General features: G+C 45.9%; 1 protein-coding gene across 8 annotated transcripts in view; it reads left to right on the forward strand.

The window, feature by feature from the left end:
• DOCK6 (dedicator of cytokinesis 6) overlaps positions 1–24,867 on the forward strand; it is a 439,831-nt gene that overhangs the window by 151,518 nt on the left and 263,446 nt on the right. For all 8 annotated transcript variants that reach the window (XM_078684817.1, XM_078684827.1, XM_078684835.1 and 5 more), the window contains exons 15-20: positions 4,263–4,380; positions 10,048–10,118; positions 10,367–10,505; positions 11,050–11,151; positions 15,303–15,389; positions 17,551–17,782. In XM_078684817.1, the coding sequence (XP_078540943.1) occupies positions 4,263–4,380; positions 10,048–10,118; positions 10,367–10,505; positions 11,050–11,151; positions 15,303–15,389; positions 17,551–17,782 (749 nt within the window). The remainder of the gene's footprint in view (positions 1–4,262; positions 4,381–10,047; positions 10,119–10,366; positions 10,506–11,049; positions 11,152–15,302; positions 15,390–17,550; positions 17,783–24,867) is intronic.

A 24,867-nucleotide genomic window follows, 5' to 3' on the forward strand; every position in this document is an offset into this window, starting at 1 on the left:
ACAGCGAAATCAAAAATAGAGAAGAAGACTGAGATTGGAAGATGTCTAAGGAGCAGGATACCCCACTTTCATGGACGAGAAAAGTGTGCGATCAGTGATGCTGAACCTCAAGAAAAACTGCAGACCTGGAAAGTGTGACCAAACGCCGAAATGCGAGCACTCATGGAAAAGAAAAAAGAATTGGTTAGATTATGAGTTCTTCTTTAATACTTTCAAAGACACAATAAAAAAAAGACCTAGGGAAATACATCTGCAATTTGGGAATGCGATAAAGGTAGTCCTATCCACCAGAGCAGGAAGATCATAAAGCAGGTATAAAGGAGAATGAGCCACAGGCCCCCAGAGACGCTTTGATAAGTGTATGGCTATGCATTTCACGTTTCAAACCAGAGGTACATACTAATACTATAAATATGCCCTTTAATAGGGAAAGTCTGTTTGGCATCTGGCCAGATGGGTTACCAGAAAAGATGAACAAAGCAACTGCTACAGCAAGCTATGGATGCCTTCAAGACCAGAGGTAATTTATGAAAGGGGTCAGTAAGTGCAGGAAAGGACAATACTCACCCACAGTTTCTTCAAACAGGCCAGCAGGGGGCCACTCTCCTCTTACACCTACAGCTACTCTATGTCATCTCATTTGTCATCCTGACAGTTCTTTTGTGCCAGGGGCTGAGGAGAAGGGGCAAAACACCAAAGAATGTAAGAGAACAAATGACTGCATCATCCAGTTCCCCTTAACACACAACATCTGTAGAAGACAGAATTCTAATTTCTTGTAAAAGGTGCAAGAAATCACACCTGACGGGTGTCTTCTTAATGTGATAAAACACTGGCTGCCGTGTAGAGCTGAAGAAAATTCCACCCACATTACCACCAAAAAGATAAGAAACGTCAAATTTTTGTGCTACATGTAAAGGAATCACTTCTAAAGGCCACAGTCAAAGCAGTACTAGAGACTCATAAAAACGAGGATTTCAACTAAGCGCAATTTTTAATCCCAAAGCAATACTTTACTCTAAGGCCAATACAAATATTAAACCCATTTCTGGGGACTGAAAAGTTCCAAATGACAGAATTACAGGGAGACATTTGTAGGAAGCTGGCTGTTTATAAAGTGTGCCAAAACCAGGTGCACTGTGTAAAGAGTCCAGGCAAATCCTGATTATTTTATAGAGACTCAAATTATACCCCAAATGGTCTCTTTTGTGGTAGTGTGGCGAGCAGTTAGATATACCAGAGAGTAGTGCTAAGCATTTGTTTGACACACACAGAGGCAATAAATGAGAGACAAACTCAAGAATACATCAGAGACCAATTTATAAAAAATCTTATTTTTATTTATTTGATTACAAGAACTTCAATAGCAAGTAAGTACTTTTTAAAATATTGATTTTATGCAGGCAAGTTAGATGATCACTTAAATGTGTTTTTACGCACAATGTTTTCCTATGGGAGAAAAGGCATGTAAAGCATACAGTTATTTGCGTTCGGTCGTAGGGGGCCAAGGTCCATCAGCAGTTTCTCGTTACCTTTCCTGGGGCGTCCAGTTGCAGAGGTGCTGGTAGCTCTGCGTGCTATGTAATTAAAGAGAAGGAGAGCACAGTCGATTTGTCGGTGCTCGGGGTGCAGAGCAAAAAGTTTGATTGGGCTCTGTGTGCCCTGGAGCCTTGCTGTTGTCGGTCTCGCTGGTTGAGGGTGCCACAATCAGGACAGCTGGGCCACTCTGGAAGATGGTCTATGTGGTGCTGACGTCCCTCGATGGCTGATTTGTCTTGTGAGTTCTGTCTAGCCACTCATGGTCTTTGCTTGTTGCAAGGGGTCCTGTACCCCGGGTATTTGTCCTGTGCAGCTCCGGTTGGTCCTGGTGTCCAATCACTTGATGGGGGCAGCTCTGACCTTCGGGAGCACAGGGTCCTCTTCCTGGGGAGCTTCTGTGCCGGGCTAGCCAGGGAGCGGCAACTCTGTAGACTGGACTTTGCGTTTCGGTGCCTGCAGACTGCAGGGTAGTAGCTCTTCTACTCCAAGGGAGATTGCTGGCAATCTGCGTAGTGCTGGCAGCACACAGGGGTTCTTGGCAGGAGTTCAGCTGCAGGACGAGTCATTGGGTCACGATTCTCGAAACTTAGTTCGGCAGACAGAGTTTGCTGTCAAAGAGTCCACTCCACAGCATTCTATAATTCTCACTTTTTCTTGTGGCTCTCGGTGTTCTTCTCTTCTTGATCTGTCGAATTGGAGTTCCTGGTGTGAAGGGTGCCACTTAAAACTCAATTTAGGGGTGTTTCAGGGAATGACAGGTAGTAGCCAATGGGCTACTTACCTTTAGGGTGTCGACACCCTCTATATGTCCACTTCCTCTAGGAAATGGACATACTCTGACTCAGAGAGCCTAACTCCATCAAAACTAAGATGTTGGAATTATCAAAGTTGTGTCCACTTCAGTTAGCCCACTTTAGAGGTGGTACTAGCCTGAGAGCAGGACACGCCTGTGATTTCCCACCTGCCCTTGTGCCACAGGGCCTGGGGTACGGGGTGGCAATTCCCCTGTCTGTGGAAGCCTTGGATCACATATCAAAGGCAGAAGTGGCCTTGATATGCTGGTCACTTAGCCATCCTGCTGGAGCAGGTGTTGTTCCTGCCCTCAGATAGCGCGGGCTCTCATCTGCTTGGAGTCCGAACCTGTCTGTGATGGCAGGCTGTTCTAAATCAGTCACACTAGTTGTCGGTAGGTTTTCAGGGCGCCCCTCTAATGCATCCATCACTAACATCAGTGGGGGTTTATTAATATGAGATGTTTGATACCGAATATCTCTGGTTTCAGGGAAGCAATCATGTTGCAGGGGAACTCGCAGCAGTGTCCAGCACATGTAATTGAACGGAGAAGGAGGGCACAAAGAAAAATGCATAGAGGGTATATCGAGAACATGTTTTTTATTTTTTAATGTTGAATCCTTGTTATGGAATAGAGAGTACATTTAATATCATTAGATAATTGAATAAAAGCCACATGAAGATTGATTCTAAATGAAATGCATTTATTGTAATGTCTTTTGATCATCAAATCATCTTCTGTTGTTCATGAGAATCCCACTGGTGTGTATATTAAATGTACCCTTCTGTCCTAGGAGTGAGTATGTTTTTTGGAATAAATGATGATGTAAAAGTAATAGATAAGTGTTGTAAATTTCCTAAGGTTCATGAAGAATACATTGGCTCAATAATGTTTTTAATATTTTCACTATATTCCATAACAAGGATTCAAAATTAAATAATACAATATGTAATGAACGTAACCACACAAGTTATTATCTGCATTGTTGACTCTTTGAAATAAGCAGTCGTGACAAATGTATATAACAGCTGATGTCTTTATTGTATAATTGAAAAAGCAAAGAAACAAAGTTAAAAATAAATAATAAAACACATGTTCTTGATAAATCCTCTATGCATTTTTCTTTGTGCACTCCTCCATTGAGTGTGTTTTTCTTAATAAATATCTGTTTGTGAATTAAATCATTTGAGTTGCCTTAGGTTATTTTACATTGATATTTTCTTTCCGTGCCTCAGCAACTCACATTATTTGCAGGGGGATCCCATTTCCTTTACATTACATCTGAGTGCTTGCTTGACTTTTGTGGGTTCCTATCCCCTGTTGACGTGTTCGAATTGTCTGTATGCTCTGTACTCCTGAGAGTTCTGCCGCTGACCAATGGAGATGACCCTTGGGCTGAACTGAAGCAACATCTATGCCTTAGGGGAGGCAGTCTACTTACTACATATCTTATAAACGCGACCTGATTGTATTGTTGATAAAAAATGGATGCTCACCTTATAGCTGTCTGGCTCCAAAACTCCATTACTGTGGGCAATCTGCTGTCTTACACTTGAATTGTGCAAATCATAAATGGTATAGAGAAATTAGTCTTAGCTTGACTTGGAAAAGCAGTGCGGGCCTGCTACACTGCCTTTTGCGGCGTTCCTTTTTTATCCCATTGGTTTCGACAATCTGAGCCCCCGCTGGCGGTCCTCCATAGTTTTGGGTCATTGGATGTTAGAAACTCAGCTCACCTGGTTACAGGTGTGCAGCAGATTTGTAACCCAATGGTTGAGGGTGGCTATTGACTAGTCTGTAGAGTGAGTGGTGATTGATGGGAACTGATCAACTTGTTTAGGGGAACAGCCATCTCTGCTGCTACTTTACCTTAAAACCCCAAGCCCAAAGTACAAGAACCTCTGTTTGACTTGTCTTTTACCTTTTTCAGGAACTTGCTGTATGTTTATCCGCACAGCCTAAACTTCAGCAACCGCCAGGGGTCAGTGAGAAACATTGCCGTCAAGGTCCAGTTCATGGCTGGGGAGGATCCTAGCCAGGCCCTGCAGGTGAGTGAGGGAAAGCTGAGTTTTGATGGCTGAGGATGGCGGCATCCTGAAGAGTGGAAAAGGAGCATGTTGTGGAAGACTGCTTGCCTATAGCTCCAATATTCTCAAAAGCAGATTTTACGTCTGAACTAAACCAGCAGTGTTCAGATCCAGGCAGGTCAGATACAAGCAAGATATTCATCATAATAGTTGGCTGTGGCAGTGATATGCTTTCAAAGTCATGATATGTAAATATAGTCTTCTGCGGATAGCCTAAAAATGTCATGTCCATACATGCCATAACAACAGGGGTATTACCTGTGCTACCGAGGTTCAAACCTCAACCCTGTTAATTACCAAAAAACAAATTGAGCATTCATTAAAACTTTGATTTGAATGGGACGCTTAGCAGGCATGAATTGTGTAATGGTGTTATAATTACTGATGCAAATGTGTTTTAAAGGTCAAAAATAAGTATACTTTCCCAAGTTATCATAACTGGATTGCGTCATCAGTACAAGCAATAATTCCTCAGAAAGCAGGGAAAATTGAAATAGCGAAGCATAATTCTAAAGAATTGTTTACTACGGTCCAGAAACTCAGCCCATTCAGGAGTCTAGTTATAATGTAATAGACCAAGCTTCTTGTAATACCTTAGCTTCTTCCTTTTGCGGAAAGGTATCGAGCATCTATGATACGTTTGCCGTACGACCTATTAATGATAACAACACTCAGTCTTCCCTTTATGATGCAGAGAGAGCAGAATTACATGACTCCAACATTCACTGTGTCTTCAACTCTCCGCAACTCTTAGATTTTCCACCTATAACGTAAGAGCACGTCACTATACTTCTCTCCGCCACCAAATCCGGATCACCATTGGATCCGTGTCCTCCCAAGATATTGCATACAGTGACTCAGACAGTTGCACGGCAACTTAGAGATATTCAATCTAGTCATTAAAACTGGAATATTCCCTAAAATCTGGAAAAAGACTTCCATTTTACCACTTTAAAAAAAATCCAACTTGGATAAAACAGATCCAGGCAACTATCTTCCAATTTACCGCCTGTCTTTGACCAGCTAAACTTCATGAAAAATATATGAAGCAAGAACTATTCAAATTCATTAATACCACATCCTGGATTCAACACAGTATGGCTTCCGGAGTGAACACAGCACTGAGCTTGCACGGATCACTGCATCAGAAGAAATCAGGCGCTCAGTAGATAATGGAGGCATGGCTGCACTGATACTGCTGGGCCTTCCAGCTGCGTTTGATACGGTAGATCATAGCCTCCTGATAAATCGCCTTAAAAAATAGGCATAGCAGACGCAGCCCTTTCACTTTTTAAATCCTTCCTTACGGATTGTGAACAATTTGTGGAAGTGGACGGCTATAGGTCCCAGAGCTTTGAGCTCCCATGCGGGGTCCCACAGGGCTCGTCCTTGAGCCCAACCCTTTTTAATGTGTACGTTACCCCCTAGCCAGACTGATTAAATAATACGGTTTTGCTATGGTATCATATGTGGACGATATTCAGATTATTGTCTCCATTTCAAATTGTATTCAGGACACAGCCCACAACTTTCACCCCTGCATGCGACAGGTGAGTAGATGGATGTCAGAAAACTGCCTTAAGTTTAACTCTAATAAGACCGAAGTTCTACTTTTTGGCAGAGATCCGTCCTTCTGGTCCTCCGACTGGTGGCCCAGAGAATTGGGCCCCCCATTCCAACTACTAAGGTGAAAAACCTGGGAGTAATTTTCGATACAACCCTGTCTTTTTCCCACCACGTGAAAGCGCCCACATCATCTAATTTCTATACATTGAACATTTTGAGGGAAGTTTTTCCTTTCATACCTCCAGAACTGCAAAAAACAGTGGTCTCTGTATTAATCTTGTCTCGGCTCGACTACTGTAATTCCCTCCCGGTTAGTATACGCAAGGCACGCCTTGTTAAACTACAGGTTCTCCAAAACTCTGCAGACCGGCTGCTCTTTGGTATACCTCAATAGCTTACACTGGCTGCCAGTGGAAAAACGGATCAATATCAAGGCCCTCTGCCTCGCCTTTAAGGCCCTGCTTAAACATGGCCTAGATTATTTGATTGACTGCTTCTGCTGGTACACTCTGTCCAGAAATCTTTGGTCCTCTTCACATAAGTTGGTGGAGGTCTTCAAACCCCGACTCACAAACTCGGGCGGTAAAAGCTTTATAAATATCACAACCAGACTGTGGAATCATCTGCCTATTAAGCTTAAGAATTTGCCCGACTTGCTTTCCTTTAGGAAAGGTTTAATGACCTGGTTATTTACCATATACATTTCCCATATTTAGACCCGAGCTTCTACATAATCTCAGTGAAGTCATGCGGTTGTCTGTCAAGCGCTTAGACACCCCAGGGAATTAGTAGCGCTATACAAATAAATAAATAAATAAATAAATAAGATAACTTTGACTATGGGGCGGCGGGGGACAAAATTATGATTTGTGTTTGTAGCTGTTGCAAGGCTGAGCGGTCTCTGAGAATCAAAGGTCAGGCTGGCACACAACTGTGCCATTGGTTGGAGGGGTTAGTGAGGCCGGTGTGGGTGTGTTGGAAGAGGTTAAGACCTTCACTCCTGTATTGGCCTTGGAAAATGTCCGGTCCTCCCAAGAGCCGTTCCGACTGACTTCCATTTTGCAGTATTGAGTTAAAGCCTTGTCACTCATCCTCTTGCTCCCTGCTGCTAGCTCCTTCTGTATGGGTAGCACCTTGTGGTAAAATTGTCTTCCCTTTGTGAAATACAGTGGTTAGGGAACTGCTTTATTTAACATTACATCAATATTAAGGTGGAGTGGGTCTCCTCACCAAGCACCGCCCTGACACTTAGAATCTGAGGTCACGCTATGCTGTCACTCTACACTTCATCTCTGCTCTCCACAGTAAGCTCAAGGGCAGGTTTTGGGGAAATGCAAGGAGGTCACTATGGTAAGTTTTGCGTCACAAAAAAGCCCACCCAAAAATAAGATAATTTGCCAAACCCTCTTCCATACACATAGTGACAAAAACCATCAGGTGATATCAGGCTACGATGAACTTTTGCCTCCCTGACACCCTGCACGCTCGTTTGTGAACCTGAGAGTGTGACTATTCCTACAGGTTGATGGACATACTGGGAGTTTCAGAAGCAGGCACCTGTGTGGCTTTGAGAGGCCCGAGGCCCCCTCTGGTCTAGAAAGGCCTCCCTGATCTAGAAATGTCTTCTCTTTCAAAAGCACACATGGAATCTGAATTCTGTGTCTCTTCACTGGCATGTTCATTCTCCTCCTAACAAGCTTCATATCCTTCTGTGGTACTTTGCTATTTAATGCAGTTTAAGATCAACCTGTATCACTGCTATGCTACCCTATTTCAAGAATGTTGGATCCATAAGGAATTTGCACTCCTTGAATTGACAGTACTGTATGGGTGGGTGGTTTTAGGTTGAAGCCTGACCCGAAAAAGGCTGATGATGTCTTGACTCTGCTGTCCCCTAATGCCACCTTTTGTTTATGTTGCTGTGATCTAGTCATGGAAGGGCTATGTAAAGTGACTCTGCAGTGACACCAGCTGTAATTTAGACAGCAAATGAGGTCTTCAGTGCCCTTGGCACAGGAGTACACTAAGATGTCACACCTCTTATATCACCCTGCGTGTGACGGGCCAGCTGTAAAACTGTGGGCCAGAGAAACACGATACTAGCACTGATGTGGCATGTGGTTCCACAAAGAAAATCTTATAGTCCTGGTATGAGACTTAAATCTGCTTCACCTCACGAGGATAAAAAAAAGCACATAAGAACCAGAGGAAATGTCTTATAGTTAGGGTTAACTCTTTTAAGTTGACACATAGATGTCAGAGATGTTCTGTTACAACCCTGATGTGATATTGAACCTAATCTCTACTCTGCCTTCTCAGAATAAAACAAGGGCCCTGGAATGAGGCATACATACCGGCATACTTGATTAAATTAAAAACATGCTTGGGAGAGAAGATCTCTCACCATTCTTTTGTGAGTGTTACACCTCTTTTGCTGTTCTTTTTTTGTGTTAGTGCGTAACAGCAGAAGACCGGGTTGATCGCTCAAAGTTGTATTCTGAAATTTACCTCTACTCCCGTCTTTGTTAATCAGGGCTGTTATTAGGTCCCTGGCTCAGAAAGATTACCTCTAGCAAGTGAGGTGTCCGAGTTCGGCTATTGTGGAGCAAATGACCACTTGAGCCAAGAATGGACTAAAAGTTTGTCAAGCCTTTAAAGTAAATCTGTAAAAATACTTTATAATGTAGGTTGTCGTGCTCTGGCTTCACATGTATTACCTACTGCTCGTTTTAGGGTTGTCATGTCTCAAGATGGTTCAATCCCTAAGTGTGCAATTAAGCTTTTTCACTCCCTCACTGATAGAAAGGGGGCAGCTAATCTCTGATGAACTATGGTGTGAAATAGGAATCTCTTGCCTCTTGTCTCATCTTTATTTTAAAACCTTGAACCAACAAAGCTGTCTTTCCACTTTTAGGGATGAGAGACCCTCCTTGAGACCCCCTTCTTTTTAAACTAAAAATCAGTTGACGGGAGAGATCTCTTTCAGAACTAGGAGAGTTACTGGTTTGAAGATGACTCTCTGCGAACAGGAACACCATGCCCCCGCTGTAGGCATTTCTTTTAATAGTTAAATGGACCAAATTGAACCATGTGAACTACATTTTTTTAGATTTCACTGATTCGGAGAATGGAAATCTTCACTGCAAGAAGTTGTCCCTTATGTAATTAAAAGTTCTTTGGAATACTGGAAGGTCAGTCTGGGCCTATCCTGCAGCTCTTTTATTAGGTGATGTGAGAACCCTACACTTTTAGGAGTACATTCCTGTAGACCCAAAGAAAAGCAGCAACCTTTGCACAGAAAATAAAAAGGAGAGACATTTCCTACCCACTTCCCTAAGTTATACTCAAGTGAGGGGTGCTTTGAATCCCACAGTGAGACATTTTCTCATGGCGTTGTGTTTGCCATACTTTGCTGAAGACAATGTTTTTATTGGAAGCATTGCAGAAATATTGGTTTACTTATTAGCCAATAGGCTTGCTAAGAGTGCATCTGTAGAGGTCGACGCATGAGCCCGTACTAATATTCAGCGAGTAAATGGAACATTTCCCCTTAGATCAAGCAAAGTGGAATAGAATATGTCGCAATTTTGCACACAAAAAACATTTCATCAGTTTGCGTAATCTAAAGAAAAGAAATTCTATTTATTTAGAAGTCTGAATTCCCGGTCTTCTGAATTTATGCTTAGTGAACACAAACAACATATATTAATCAGTGCACAAAAACAGACTATGTTAGCAAGTATCAAGTCTTGTAATGCATATAACACTGTCAAACATGTATACAAAAATGCTGTACGTGAGGCAGGCTTTTAGTATGGTTTAGGCAACAGTTCCTGTCAGTGACATGCTTTTGAATGTGCTGTGAGAAATCGAACAGCACTAAATGATCGTGTTATGTGTTGTTTTCATCTCAGAATTGGGGCAGGGGGCCAGATTCAGCCATTGGGAAGTGAAAGCTAAAAATTGGAGGACACTTTGGTGGTGTACAGCGAAACAGAGAGACAATTGTTAGGACATTAGGACCACGCATTCTAATGAAAAAATCTTTGCCTTATTTCTCAGGTTATTTTTGGCAAGTCAAGCTGCGGTGAGTTCACAAAAGAGGCCTGCACTGCGGTAGTTTACCACAATAAGTAAGTATCTTGGGAAAGGTCCGCAATGCAGCTGCCTCGTGATCTGCATGCACACCAACATTAAATGTGGTGCTGTATTCATTTGTGGTACAAAATACCTACTGGTTGTGGGTTTTTTATAGTTATTTTGTTGACCTGTTGGACATTCCCAGAGCAGTAAATGAAATATTGTAGCCCTTGAAGTAAGTCATAGTTTTTTGTTGTATGGTTTGTAACCCCAGGGTGGGCTAACTGCTTTTTAATTCCAGGTCTCCTGAGTTCTATGAAGAATTCAAGATGAAGATTCCAGGAAACTTGACCGACAACCACCACCTGCTTTTTACCTTCTACCATGTCAGCTGCCAGCAGAAGCAGAACACACCTCTGGAGACTCCTGTTGGATACACAGTGAGCCCTTCTGACAGCTTGCCCTGGTGCTAGGCTTGTCCTCTGGCTTCAAAACCTAGTGTCACCCCTCCTCGCTCATCTGCCACTAACCCACTCACTGCCCCAGATCTACCCTGCCTGCTGCTATCATTCTCCCTTAGCACCAATCCTACGACTAAACCTGCCTGATGAAATCTTATTGTTTTCCACTCATTACCCACCAGTACCAGCCCGTCCTGTTACCAGCAAACTAACATGCCAAACTAACATGACACCAGTCTCTCCAACACATTGGCACCAGCCCTGTCACTAACTGCCTGCTAGCATCATCCACATTTGTTGGCAGCATCCCAGGCCCCTTAAACGAACTCTGCCTATGGTTTCCTGGCTTCAGTCACTGCTACTGGTACCATCTCTGTCTCCTGAGACCACCCTTGTTCCCTACTAGCAGCCCTAGCTACTACTGTCAGCCCTGTGGATGCATTACCAAAAACATTTCCTTGCTCACTGCTGACATGCCTACTTGCTCATAATCTCTCCTCTTTCTCCCCGCCTCTTTGTGCAGTGGATCCCCCTGATGCAACATGGTCGCCTGCGGACTGGAATCTTCTCACTGCCAGTGTCTGTGGATAAGCCTCCACCCAGCTACTCTGTGCTCACCCCTGATGTAGGTACCACACACAAGAAGATGCCAGTGATGCGCTGACTGTGAACAGAGATTGAATAATTTTATCTCTGAATCTGTATTTGTTGAATCTTACAGAAGGGGTAAACCTATGGGCATTGTTAATGGTTAGGGCCACAGATTTGTTAGGGGGTAAGAATTGTGGTCTCAAGGAGATTTGGCGAAGGAAAGCACAGAGGTGCAGCAGTCATTCCTAAATGACAAAGAACTCCATGGTTTTGTCTGAGGTCCTTGAGTGAGTAGTAAATTCAGTGTTCAGTTTGAGTATAGAATCAGGTGAGATCGTAGAGGGAGTAGACAGGAAGCGGTGACTGCCAGTGCATGTTTTACCAACCTAGTGTGTTCTTTTGTGTCCCGACTGTCCTCTCCCTCCTTTCTTCACTGCACACATTTCCCTTTGCACCTCAGTGAACACTGCAATCGCGGCTGTGTGGCTATATGTCTAGTGCTTGAGATTAGTCTTGGCAAGTTAAGTTGTTTGTGCACTCAACCACTGGTGGAAATGAACTTTGTTCCTAAGTCAGGGTCCTCTAGGTGAATGTTCCATGCAGTGAGTAGCAGAAAACCTGCTCCTTTAAGCTTCCTGTGACTGAAGTTTCTGCCAGTTCTGCCGCCTTTGTTATGCTGGATTTTCTTTCTCTGGTAGATTCTGTGGGAACAACAGTACGGTTTACCATGTACCAGGGACATGCCATGGTTTGGCTAATGTTAAAAGTTTGCCATTCTTTCACCAACCCTGGTGAAATACCTTGGCCATCAGTGGTGGTGAGCACCTTTTAATTATGGATACAGTGTGCGTGCCTTACCGAGATTGGGTAAAGATCTCTGCGAAAGTCGGGCAGTATTCACAAATTGTCTCTGCGGCTTAGGTTGCCTTCATTAAGTGAAAGTATGAGGTCATCTGTGGTCCAAGGAAACCACAACCCTCAAACCACAAGGAGAAATGTTTTTCTGTGGGAGGCTGTGGCTGCGTCCGGTTTAGAGACCGTAGCTTCCTGCGTTGGTATTGACTTCCCTTTTGCATAGACTGCGGCCTAGACAGTCACCCTCAGACAGTTGCTTTCCATCCAGTTTGTGCTGTTCCTTCTTCGCTGTGACTAACAGAACCTTTTCACACGTAGAAATAATTTTTAACATGCCTGTGTCAAAATCTCAAGATAAGATCCCCACTAAATTTATTGTCTTTTGTACTTTGCCAATTTAGATTGTGTTGTTTATGCCAATTATGCAGACATAGAGGTGCTGATTGTGCTACATAGACCTATATTCATTTACACTATTTTTTCATTATGGAAATATTATGCCCTCGGGTTGTAACTAAAAGGGCTTGTGCATGAAATGAAGTGCTCGAAAACGCATTATAGCCTTTACAGGACCCCAATTTAGGCAAGGTTTGGAAGTGTGCCATAAAACGAAAACAATTGGTAATCATGCAGGTGGGGATTGAAGAAGTTAGACAGTTACTGACAGTTTAGTGCTTCTGTGTTTGTTCCCCAGTATAGTGTCGGGAATAGAAGTGGATCCTTTCTCAAAAAATCTTAATGTAAGGGCTTCTAGTGCTCTTTACTTCAATTATAAATGCTTTAAAAAATACTGTTTTGAAATAAAGTTGGGTGAGAGGCGGTAGTAGAACCCAATAAGTTAGGACCTTTAACTTTGCCAACTTTTTTCAGGTATGAAGTTGACAAAACTTAATAAAAACAGTCCACATGGTCTTGAGTGTAACAAAATGCTTGTGGTTGCAGTAGTCTCATCACTCTTTGTTTGACCCCAGATAGAAGCCGAGTGTGAGCTCAAGTCAACTAGAGAACTTCCGCCCAGTATCACTCCTGCCCTATTTTGCTAAGATAGCCGAGAAAGTGGTCAACATGTAACTAACTGCGCACATTAACCGCCACAGTTTATTGCACCCCACGCAATCGGGTTTTAGGGCCACATACTCCATGGCTTCGCAGACCATTAGATGAGGGCCAGCCAGTTGCTCTGGTCCTCTTGGATCTCAGTGTCGCTTTCGACACCGTATCTCACCCGTTGTTCCTACAACGGCTTAGGGAAGGTGGTCTGGAGGAAGTGGCCCTGGAATGGTTGGGGTCCTTTCTACAAAATCGCAGTTTTCTGGTGACCCAACAACCGTACTATTCCAAAAGCATTGCGCTGGCCCAAGGGGTCCCGCAGGGCTCTATATTGAGCCCCACTCTCTTTAATCTCTATATTGCCCCACTGGCAGAGATTATTGAGAGTTATGGGATCAGTGTCGTGTCATATGCTGACGACATACAATTGGTGGTTTCACTGTGACAGTCTCCTGTTGAGGCAGCCAAAAAATTCTCTACATGCCTACAAGACCTGGCATCATGGATGACAAGTAACTGTTTAAAATTAAACGGCAGCGAAGCTCCTGTTGGTGGGGAAAGCTCCCTCAATCTGGTCCTCGGCATGGTGGCCTCAGACACTGGGCCCTACTCCATCCCCGAGCAGTCAGGTTAAGAATTTGGGGATGTGGCTAGACTTCAAGCTCACCTTTGAGGGGCCACACTAGATTGGTGGTAGGGAAATGCTTTGGAATCTTGAAAAGCCTACGGAAGACTCTATATGTGCTCCCCATCGCAGCCAGGAAAACCGTTGTCCATGCGCTAGTGACCTCTCACCTGGACCATGGGAATGCTTTTTACCTAGGAGAAAGTAATAAATGTATGCGCAGGCTTCAATGCATTCAGAATGTGGCGGCCCGCCTCGTTTTGATGCTGCCTAGGCGATCTTCTGCCAGGAATGCCCTCTCAGCCCTTCACTGGCTACCTGTGCGGGAGAGAATACTCTTTAAAGGTCTATGTATTAGTCACCGGATCCTGCAGGGGAAGGGACCAAGCTACCTACACAATTTGCTGACTCACTATATTCCTACCTGGCATCTAAGATCATCAGGGACAGGTCGAGTTATAATCCCCTGAGCAAGAAAGGCAAGAATGGGATTTCGCTCTTTCATCTACCTGGCTGCTAAAAACTGGAATACACTTCCTCTCTCACTACGCAATGAACCATTGGAGTCACTCTTTCGGAAGTAATTGGAAACTTGGCTCTGTCGTAGCTAGGCTCCTTGCGGGGGCGCTGTTCTCCTACGCTTACTCCTCTTGCCTTCTTCTGTACCGCAGCGCGGGGACAAACTAGCTAGTGTAACCATGCGCTTTACAAGCTTGCTTATTATTATTATTATTATTATTATTATTATTATATTATTATTATTGCATTACAGATGTCACCTCTAGCCCCATTCATCACCACTTTACAGACTCCAATTTGCTGCTGAAGGGTCAGGCTAACGCTAAGTGGAATTGCCAAAAAGCGAACATGGTTTTGAGGGCTTCTTTTCATTGTTCTTTATGCTGCCTTCATGACCCCAGAGATATGGGCTGAGTAAGGGCAAGCAGGTCCTACTTACAGCTACCCATTAAGTGAAGTCCAGGGTTCTCACATCCCTAAGCAGGACCTAGTATTCTGGTAAATGAGTTCAAGTTTTATAATAACTTTGCCCATACCTTAAAGTTTAATACATTATTTGAAGCAAGTGCAGATGCAGCTGTTAGTCCATAGAACTGCCATCGGTCCAGACTGCAGGGTAATAGGGTCTTTAATTTAGTATTGTTAAGAAGGATATGGTTCTGCAAGCGAAAGGGAAAAGGGCTCATTACAATAAAATTTAAATTGACTTTCATTAAAGTTTCTTTTTTTCCTACTGTAGGAATCCACATCCAAGTTTCCACTGATTAATGCTTTATTACTTTTATGTGCCTCGGTTGTGGTCTTGAATTGTACTTTACTTGTACACTTTTCAGTTGTCTCTTCTTGTTCTTCGTAGTGTTTAGCATTCCTCTGTAATTGTTAATTCTTCTGTGACTTTTTTCAGTCCCAGTGAGTTGGAGGGCTCTCTCCATCCCAATTTGCCAGCGATTGTCCCAAATTGTTGTGGGGCTAGTCATATGGAATGTTGTTTTGGGCCCTGTGAAGAGGGGCGCCCCGTTTTGAGATATTGGTATAGTCCTGACAAGTAAAGGAATTGGTGAGGTTGGCTTGTGCTGGTCTGTGCTGCAGATTCGATCTCTACACTCTGAAACCTCTCTTTCACCCTCCGCCCCCAGGTGCAGCTCCCCGGCATGAAGTGGGTGGACAGCCACAAGGGCGTGTTCAGCGTGGAGGTGGTGGCTGCGTCGTCAGTACACACGCAGGTAAGTTGTTTGCAAAGGTTGGCAGGAGGGAAAGAGACTGTAGGCAGAATATTCGCGTATCACAGCATGCTTCATCTACACCTTCCTTTCCATAGACACTATGACGATTTCTCCTTCTCTCCCAAACTCACTATTCCTATCTCTGAGGAACCTTTTTTCCCATCTCTCCCAAACCCCTATTCCCCTCATCTCTTCTAATCCACCTTTCCCCATGTGTGTCCCCCCCCCCCCACATATCCCCATCTCTGCCGAGGCCTCATTTCTCCATCTCGGTTGATTCACCCTTTCCCCGTCTCTGCTAATTTCCCCCTTCCCCATGTCTGGAGATCACTTGAGTGCCCAGCCCCTTCTCATTGAGCTGTAGGTAGCACTGCTCGGTTAGCTCTTTCACAACCAGAGTTTAAGTGAACTCATTAGGAGAAGAATCCCTAAAATTCTTTGCCTAAAAATATGGAAGCATTTACGTTTTTGTGAAGTCTAAATACATAATTCTCGAATTCTATGACTAACCACTTTCCATGACAATAAAAATGGAAGTTATTAATGGGTGATATGAAGCCCTCCTGTCTTCCATTTTCCAAGTCTACGGGCAAACCAGTTGGATTTTTGAACATTCGACATCAACATAAAGGAGGGACTTGCGGAGATTATGTGAGACTTCATAGCAGGAAGTGTGGTTGTGGCTATGCTGCATTTTATCAAAGTCAGGCTACCTGGTTCCTGTTGTTGCTGATTGTACCTGGTTTGCCAGTGTCTTTTTTTTCTTTGCTGGTAAAAAAACATGTTCATATTCTCCTCTGTCTTCAGTCCGTGAGAAGTCGATGATGACAATCTGAGCCAATATCCTCATTTAAATGTATATGCCAGAGCAATGAAGAACCTGTAATTAAAATTTTGTAAACGGTATGTTATGGTGGCGCATAGCCCGACATACTAAATCGCTGCTCCTGCAGGGTGCCAAATTTCCCAGTGTAAATTGTCTTGAGGGTGTACATGGCTTTGCCATGGAAGAGTCATATTGAACGCCGACAGAATGTATTTTTGCTCCATAGTAGGTTTGCTGATGATTGCTAGGTTACAGATGCATTGCCAGTAAAGCCTATTTTTCAGGTAACTGCCCTCTTTTTGTTGTGGTATCACCTAAGGAATTGTAAAAATTGTTTCATCCCCCTCCTATCACTGAGATGACCTGTTCACTGTCTCCTACTGAGTGGAGTCTGATGTTCTGTTAATCACGATTGTGGTTCTGGTTATGGATAGTGGAGGTTACAATAGCAAAATTCATTACAAGTGAAAAAATTATGTTTCCTTTGAGGGGACGAGGACAATTGAGTTAATGAAGTGAAACTTGTTGTAAATCAGATTCCCGTTCACTTCTCTCTAAATACCTGTTTGCTTGTCTCTTTCAACCCCCATGTCTCCTGAATTCCTTGTTGGCATGATCTCCTTCTGGATTATTGCACTCTGACTTAAATTAACTGATTGAGTCCTCTGCCTTCCTAAAATGCATGGAAAATAGTGCAGCCAAATACAGCTGTATCTCCGCTAACTTATACAGGTGACTCCTAAATTTTCTCTGAAATGAAAGATTTGCTCAGGGATTCTCTTGAACGGATTCAAATGCTGTGAATGAACTCAAAAGCAAAAAGCGATGGACAAAATGATGAACGTGGATCCCTTGATCACTTTTCCACTGGATTCAAGCTAGCCTGGCTGATGAGAGGTGAAACCCTGAAACCAGCCCCAGTTTGCTTGTTTCCGGTCCAGGGAGGACCCTGCTTGGCAGTTCAGGCTGGACTGTTCCCATGAGAAGCCAGGGTCAAGACTCTGTTGCATATGGCTGGATCCAAACTAGTGAGCAAAAGAATGATGGATGTAACCCATATCTCTTGACTGGGGGTGAATATTTGATTCATTCAGCATTCTGTCCATCATTTGTTGCCTTGAATGAACTCAAGCCATGTATGCATATCTTAACTTTCTCAACATTTTCTGGATTAATTGATAGTCCCCCACTCTTACTTTCTCAGGCACTATGCTCTGCCCTACACCACCAAGCCGTTTCCCCCCCATGTACATAAGCAGTATTTTAGGAGGATCCTGTCTTCAGTTTGTGTGATTAATCTTTTATTTTTCTTTAATATTCTGCTTGCCTCACCAGGACCAACACCTGGATAAGTTCTTCACACTGGTGCAGGTGCTGGAGGACTACTCCTTCCCCTTCCGCCTCAAAGACGTCATTATCAATGAAAACAATGTGGAAGCCGAGCTGAAGTCCAGCATCTCCAACCTCCGCCAGGCCTGCCTGGGGCCCCTCGTGGCGTTCCTCCACCAGCTTCTCAACAAGCTCATCCTGCTCATCGTCCGGCCCCCAGTCATTGGCGGGCAGATCGGTTAGTGACCCTCTGTGAGATTGTGGTCTTTCCCTGTTGCATTCTTACTTCCACCAGCCTAACCTGGCTCCCACTTCCAGCATCTGAAAAATATGTCAGATCCGACCCTAAAACAAAGGCGGGGTGCAGTTGATGCTGCCCCTGGATAGAATGCAGAAGTCCCTTCTCATCACGCGAATGGACAGAGGCTTTGTACTGGAGGTTGTAATGTGATCTTGTGCTCACCCTTTGTATGTTGTCCCTTAAGAGCAAGATACGTTAACTGGCAGATCAGTGGTGGGAAGCTTGCCAATGCTCCTTCCGCTGCATTTGTAAGAGAAGCTTGCACTGCTGATCCTTTTACTGTATATTGTGTGTGTAAGAAGCTTGTGCTGCGCTGTCTATGACGTACCTGTTCTCCGCTTGTGCTTGTGAGGCGCGTGGCTGCTGCTGCTGCCTGCCCTTCACCGGCTCTCTTCCTCTCTCTCTGAATGAAGCTTATACTGCTGTTTCCCATCTTTCACATACTCTCTCTTTGTGAGGGAAAGCGTGAAATGCTGCTGCCTGTCCTGTATCTGTTCTCTTCTTGCGTGAGAGAAGCTTGCTCTGCAGATGGCTGTACTTCTACCTGTTCTCTCTTTTTGTGAGTGAAGCTTGCAATGCTGTTGCATGTCTTGTTTTATTGTATGTCTGAAGCATGAATCATTGCTTCATGCACTGTGTGTGTGTGAGGAAATCTTGGTTGGAAGTGGAACATCCTATATCGCTTCTGCGTGTAATGGAAGTGTGTTGCTATAAAACTTTTACTGCACAAATGTCGAAACCTTTGCTTTTGACCTGTGATCTGTTATTGAGAGAGAAGCTTGTGAGTGTCCTTCAGGCTGAAAGTAAACAAGTGTCTTTGTACGTTTAAAACATACCCACAATGCGAAATAGGTATTGGTATATGAAAGGCCCTGTATGCTTGGCAAAGTAGCCAAGATGGCCCAAAAAATTGAAAACAAGATTGTGCAGTAGGTAAATGCAGGTCTCTCTTCTAACACTGCACCTGATCCCTTTATCCTGACCCTGCTTCCAAAAATGTACCAGTGAAAGTTCACAGTTCATGCACAAACCCTAATAGCACACAAGACTTAAAAGCAGGAGCAGGTCTTTTCTCATACATGGCAATTATTTATTGAACCAGACAAAGTAAATAGAATTGTAGAGGCTAATACAAGCATGGGATGAAGAATCTTATTGGAGTGGATGAGTATCTATGAGCAATCGCAGTACTCCTGTGAAGTTGTCATATTTTGTAGCAAGTAAGTTTGCTGGACAAGGGAACTTCCTTTTTATTTATTTATTTATTTATTTATTTTTTGTTCAAAAACCTTTATTCGAGCAAGCGAAGGAAAATACAAGAATGGGCCTACAACCTCACGGGCTGGCCGCTAATAGTAAGGCATAATGGAAGAAGCAGAAAATCACTTCCGAGGTCAGGCGAAAATCAGTCATCAAGCATTACTCCAAGCATAGTACAGAGCATATTAAGTTTCTGTTTTATACATGAAAACAACGAACATTAAGAAAGGCGAATGCACAGTAATCAAGGTCAGCTCAAAGAGCGGAGGGGACGGTACAAAGTCAGGGGGGGGGGGAGCAGCGGGGAGAACCGGAAAATCACAGAGCAGTATGAAAAGGGTTCGGGAACACCAGCCTAGGGAGATAGGGTAACATCAGTCGTGCCAATCATGGGAGGGGTACAGATATCCCCACGATATTCATTCCACTGGCCCCAAATCTTCGTCCACACCCTGGGTCTGCCCCTGGCCACATATACGGTCTTCTCACGAAACATGGACCAGTCCATGTTATCCTCCCATTTCGAGACCTCAGGGGGTCTTGACGCGCCCCAGAGTTTCGCAATGTCCCGTTTCGCAATCATGTATCCCAGGGTAGCCCATCTAGTCTGGGCCACAGAGTAGTCGGTGGGTTCCCATACATTCAACAGACAGCGTCGTGGTTCCGGCCGCAAGGCAACACCCGTCACAGCAGTCATCACCGCAAGCACATCAGTCCAGTAGGCCGCAACCAGTGGGCACTCCCAAAGAATATGTAAAAAAGTAGCACTCGACCCACAACCACGCTTACATAACCCATCCGGGGAAAAGCCCATTGTCACCAGACGCGGACCAGTGACATATACCTGATGAAGGATTTTAAGTTGAACCAAATGGAGACGGGCAGGGATGGCTACCTCTTTCGGAGAAGAGAGCGCCGATTGCCAATCCTCGTCGTCCAATTCCAACCCATCGCCGACCCAAACCTCCCGCAGTCGGACCAATAAGTCCGCTCGGGTATTGATTAGTTTCTTATAGATCAGGGAAATGGTGCTATCAGACAGGTGGCCATCAAGGACACGATCCTCGAGGGGGGAAGACTCAGGCAGGGTCTCATCAGGAGTCAGGACCGAGGCGAGGGCGTGTCGGACCTGCAGATAGCGAAAAATTCTCTACCATTCAAACCGTATTCCGCCTGAAGGGCCTGGAATGACTTCACACTACCTTTCGAACAGACATCACCCACCTTACATATCCCAATCATATCCCAGCGGTCAAAGCCCTTAGTAGACCAGAGACACCCCAGACGTTCAGAGGCATAAAGCGGCGTCGCCAGCGTCATTCGATCCTCCCATCCCAAACTCACATTCGCGGCTCGCCACACGGTGACTGCAGTCCTGGACGGGCCCACAAGATGGCGCCCGGCCGATCTAGAATAAAGCGCTCTATTAAAGTCCCCACCCGGCAGCTGGAGTCTATCCATCTCAAAGGCAGGATTACGATCCGGCGAAAACATCACGTGATTAATGGCAGACAACTGGGAAGCCCAATAATATCTCTTGATGTCGGGGAGCGCCATGCCCCCGTCATACCAAGGGATGGTGAGTTTCGCGAGGGCAATACGTGGACGCCCGTCCCAGATCAATTGCCTTTGAAGACTCTCAATCTCCTGGAAATAGGTCTTGGGGATGTCGTCATAAGAATTCTGGAGTGCATAAAGGAACCGCGGCAAGGACATCATTTTAAACAGAGCCGCCCTGCCCAGAGGGGACAAAGGGAGCTTGCGCCAACGGGCCACGTCCAGTCGCAATCTAAGCAACGGGGGGAGGAGATTCCGCTCAAATCGGAGTGAGGAGTCCAACGTAATGAAGATCCCTAAATACTTGAAGCCAGACTGGACCACCTGAATAGGAAGTCTGCTCGGCAATGGGGGCAAAACACCCGAAAGAACATATATGCAGGACTTGGCCCAATTAATAACGAGGCCTGAGTTGGCACCGAAGGAAGTAAGAACATCAAATAAAACTGTCAGAGATTTATGCGGAGAGGTGAGATATAAGAGAATGTCATCCGCGTAAAGGGAGACGCGGTCCTCAAAGTCCGGTGACCAACGGATCCCTTTAAGCGAGGGCTCCCATCGAAGCCATGCAGCCAACGGTTCCAAGGCAAGTGCAAAAAGCAACGGAGACAAGGGGCAACCCTGACGGGTTCCCCTGCCAAGACCGAACGGGGCCGAAACTCTACCGTTCACCACCACTTGTGCCAAGGGTTCAGTATACAATAACTTCACCCAACCGATAAACTCAGGCCCGAAACCGAATTTCTCAAGAGCCGCCCAAAGATAAGGCCATTCCACAGTGTCAAAAGCCATCGAGGCATCTAACGATGCCAAAATGGCCGGCTCCGTCAAAAGCCCCGCCCTCGCAATCGCACCGTGGAGACGACGTAGGTTGAGAGCTGTATTGCGATGCGGGATAAATCCGGATTGATCCGGATGGACCAAGTCAGTAATGACCGTCAAGAGACGGGTCGCAAGGAGCTTAGCCAATACCTTGGGCTCAACATTCAGCAGGGATATGGGTCTATAAGATGAACAAAGGTCCCGCGGTTTACCCTCCTTGGGGATGACAACTATAGTGGCTAGACGCTGATCATAAGGGAGAATACCCCGTTCCCGGGACTCCAGAAACATGGCACGAAGATAGGGCGCCAGTCTGTCGGGACGTAGCTTGTACAGTTCAATTGGCAACCCGTTCGGGCCCAATGCTTTGCCCGAACGGAGTGAACGGACGGCAGTAGCTATCTCATCAATAGTAAAGGGGGACTCCAACGCTACACGATCCAAATCGGAAACACAGGGCAGAGCTATATCGCGCAACAGAAGGCGAGAGTCAACCACATCCCTCACAGACACAGGGGAATAAACCACACGAAAATATTCAGCAAAACATTCAACAATTCCAATCGGGTCCGTCACACTCGCACCACACGATGACTGAATCACGGGCACCACACGATTAGCTCTCTCCTTCTTATCCAACCATGCCAGTAACTTACCCGCTTTGTCCCCAACATCATACAAACGACCCTGTTGCTCTCGAAACATCATTTTAGCAGCATCCGTGACCATAGACTTATAGGCAAATTGTTTCAGACCCAGGGCGTGGAGTTTCGCAGACGTGACACCCGATTCCAAAGCAGCATCCAGAGCAGAAATCTCTCCCTCCAGGTCCACCACCTCCCGATTCCTCGCCTTCTTAGCTTCAACAATAAGGGAGAGGGCCTGCCCACGAATCACCGTCTTAAAGGCCTCCCACAGGGACACCGCAGAGGAGACCGACCCCTCGTTATCCAGAAAATATGCGTCTAAGGACTTAATCAAAAGGCTGCGGGTCTCGGGGGAGGTAAGGTACCATGGGTTGATGGGAGCCACCCGGCCCACCGCCTCCACTCCAATCTCAAAATGGAGCCAGAGCGGAGAGTGGTCAGAAATGCCCCTGGGGAGGTGTACAATCTCACGCACCGCTGGCGACTGAGCCGCAGGCATCAGGAAATAATCCAGTCTAGACAGACTCCCATGGGCCCCAGAGTGGAAAGTGTATTGAAGTTGAGTAGGGTGCATAAGCCTCCAGCAATCCACCAAGCCAAATGTGTCCAAAAACCCACCCAACCACTGATGGGCCACAGGAGTATCCCTAGGGGGGTGACGATCGTGTAGACCAGAGAACACAGAATTAAAATCACCAGCCATAAAGAGAGTACTATCAGGGAGGTCCAACAACACACGGCCCAAATCGGAAAAGGTAGAAGTCTGTAGGCCGGGGGGCACGTAAACAGTAAAGAAGGAGAGGGCACGACCCTCATAGCGACCTACAAGGACAGCATATCGCCCCCGATCATCCAGAATCACATCATCAATAGCCAGGGGGAGGGAAGCCCGAACAAGGATGCCCACACCCCTAGAACCCGAGGTAAACCCCGAATGTGCAGCGAGGCGATAGCCCCACCTATTCATTGCATGACAAACATTGCCCACCAAATGAGTCTCCTGCAGGAAAACAATATCTGGAGATAAACGTCGTATACATTTCAACACCACACTCCGCTTGATACGATCCCCCAGACCGTTAACGTTCCACGAAATAAATCTCAACCCGCTACCCCCCATCCCACCCAGCAACGACAACACCCCCCACCAATGAGCATGACACAAGAAACATCATCAAATACAGGATAGAGTCGCCTTGAGAACAGAACACACAAACAACGAACTTCCCAACCGCCCACCCCCCAACAAACAAGAAAACACCCCCCACCCTGCACCCCTGCAAAAAGCTAAAAAGCCACCCCAACCTGCAGTGTGCCTGTCGCCCAGGAACCCCTATTCTACACAAAGACCCCGGAGGAGGAAAGGCTTCGTCCCACCCGCCACCCCGAGCGAGACCAACAACGAGGAGAAACACACATAACAAATCACTTAGACAGTAGAGGAACGTAGGCATATAATCCCGGAAAGAGTTACGCAAAACAAGGTCCCAGGCTTAGACGAATCGTTCAGCTCTCGACACCACCCTCCGCACCGCCCGGGTGGGCAGCGGACTCAGTCTCAGGAGATCGAGCAGGCAGAGAGTCCAGCCAGTCATTCACAGCATCCGGCCGATCAAAGAAAAAAGTTCGGTCATTGTACTCAACCCGCAGCCTGGTCGGGAAAAGCATAGCGTAGCGCAACCCCATGTCCCTAAGACGCTTCTTGGCACCACGAAAGCCCATCCGCTGCTTCTGGACCTGTTGGGAAAAGTCCGGATAAAAGTTCACTGTGGCATTCTCAAAGGCCACCGGGCCCTTCACACGTGATGCTTGCAGGATAGCGTCCCGATCCCTATAGTGGAAAAGTTTTGCAACAATAGGCCTCGGCGGGGCACCCGGCTTACCCTGGCCCCCCGGAACCCGATGTGCACGCTCCACTGTGAAAAATTTACTCAGTCCAGATGGAGAGAGGTGGTTTTGGATCAGGTCCTCAACTAGGAGATCAACCGAATGGGGTTCTGGATTCTCCGGAACACCAACCACGCGAACGTTACAGCGACGTGCCCTGTTCTCAAAGTCTTCCAAGCGCCGGGTCATGAAATCGTTCACCCTACGGAGATTGCCAATCTCCGTCTGTATCTCCGAGACGTCTTCCGTGAGGCTGGATGACTTGAGGTCCAATGATTTCACCTTCTCATTGGTTTTTGATAGATCGGCTCGAATTAAGTTCACATCAATGGCCACAGTGTCAATTTTGTGGGCCAGGGTTTCGTATTGTTGGCCTATCGTCTCCCTCATGCCAGAAATGGCGCCCATGATGTCCTGCAGGGAAGGCTCCGTTGACGTGTCCACGATGTGGTCAGACGCGCTGGGACCGGGCAGGGCAGCTCCGGGGGACCCCTTCGAGTGGGTATAACGGTCCATGACGTTAGATTGAGCCGGTCCCCCGCGCAGAGGCGTCTTCGTCTTCCGTGTCTCCCGGTCCCCTCTGCCCGCCATTTTGGAGACTGCGTCACAAGGAGATTCACCAGGTCCGACGGACCGGTCACCAGAAAGTGAGGCCTCGGGACCAAGGGGCCGCAACAAGGGTGTCACCGGGGTAGAGCCAGCCAAACAGGAGAATAGGCCAGGCAAAGGTCAGACCGCCGTCTCGTGCCCCGGACTTAGCCCTGGCCAGACTCTCTCGCTGTTGTCTCGGTCTGAGGCAGAATCGAAACCGAAACTTAAGAGGGGGACCCTCAAGTCCAATCCCCCTAC

The sequence above is a fragment of the Lissotriton helveticus genome, chromosome 1_1 (assembly GCF_964261635.1).
Source record: "Lissotriton helveticus chromosome 1_1, aLisHel1.1, whole genome shotgun sequence".
NCBI lineage: Eukaryota > Metazoa > Chordata > Amphibia > Caudata > Salamandridae > Lissotriton > Lissotriton helveticus.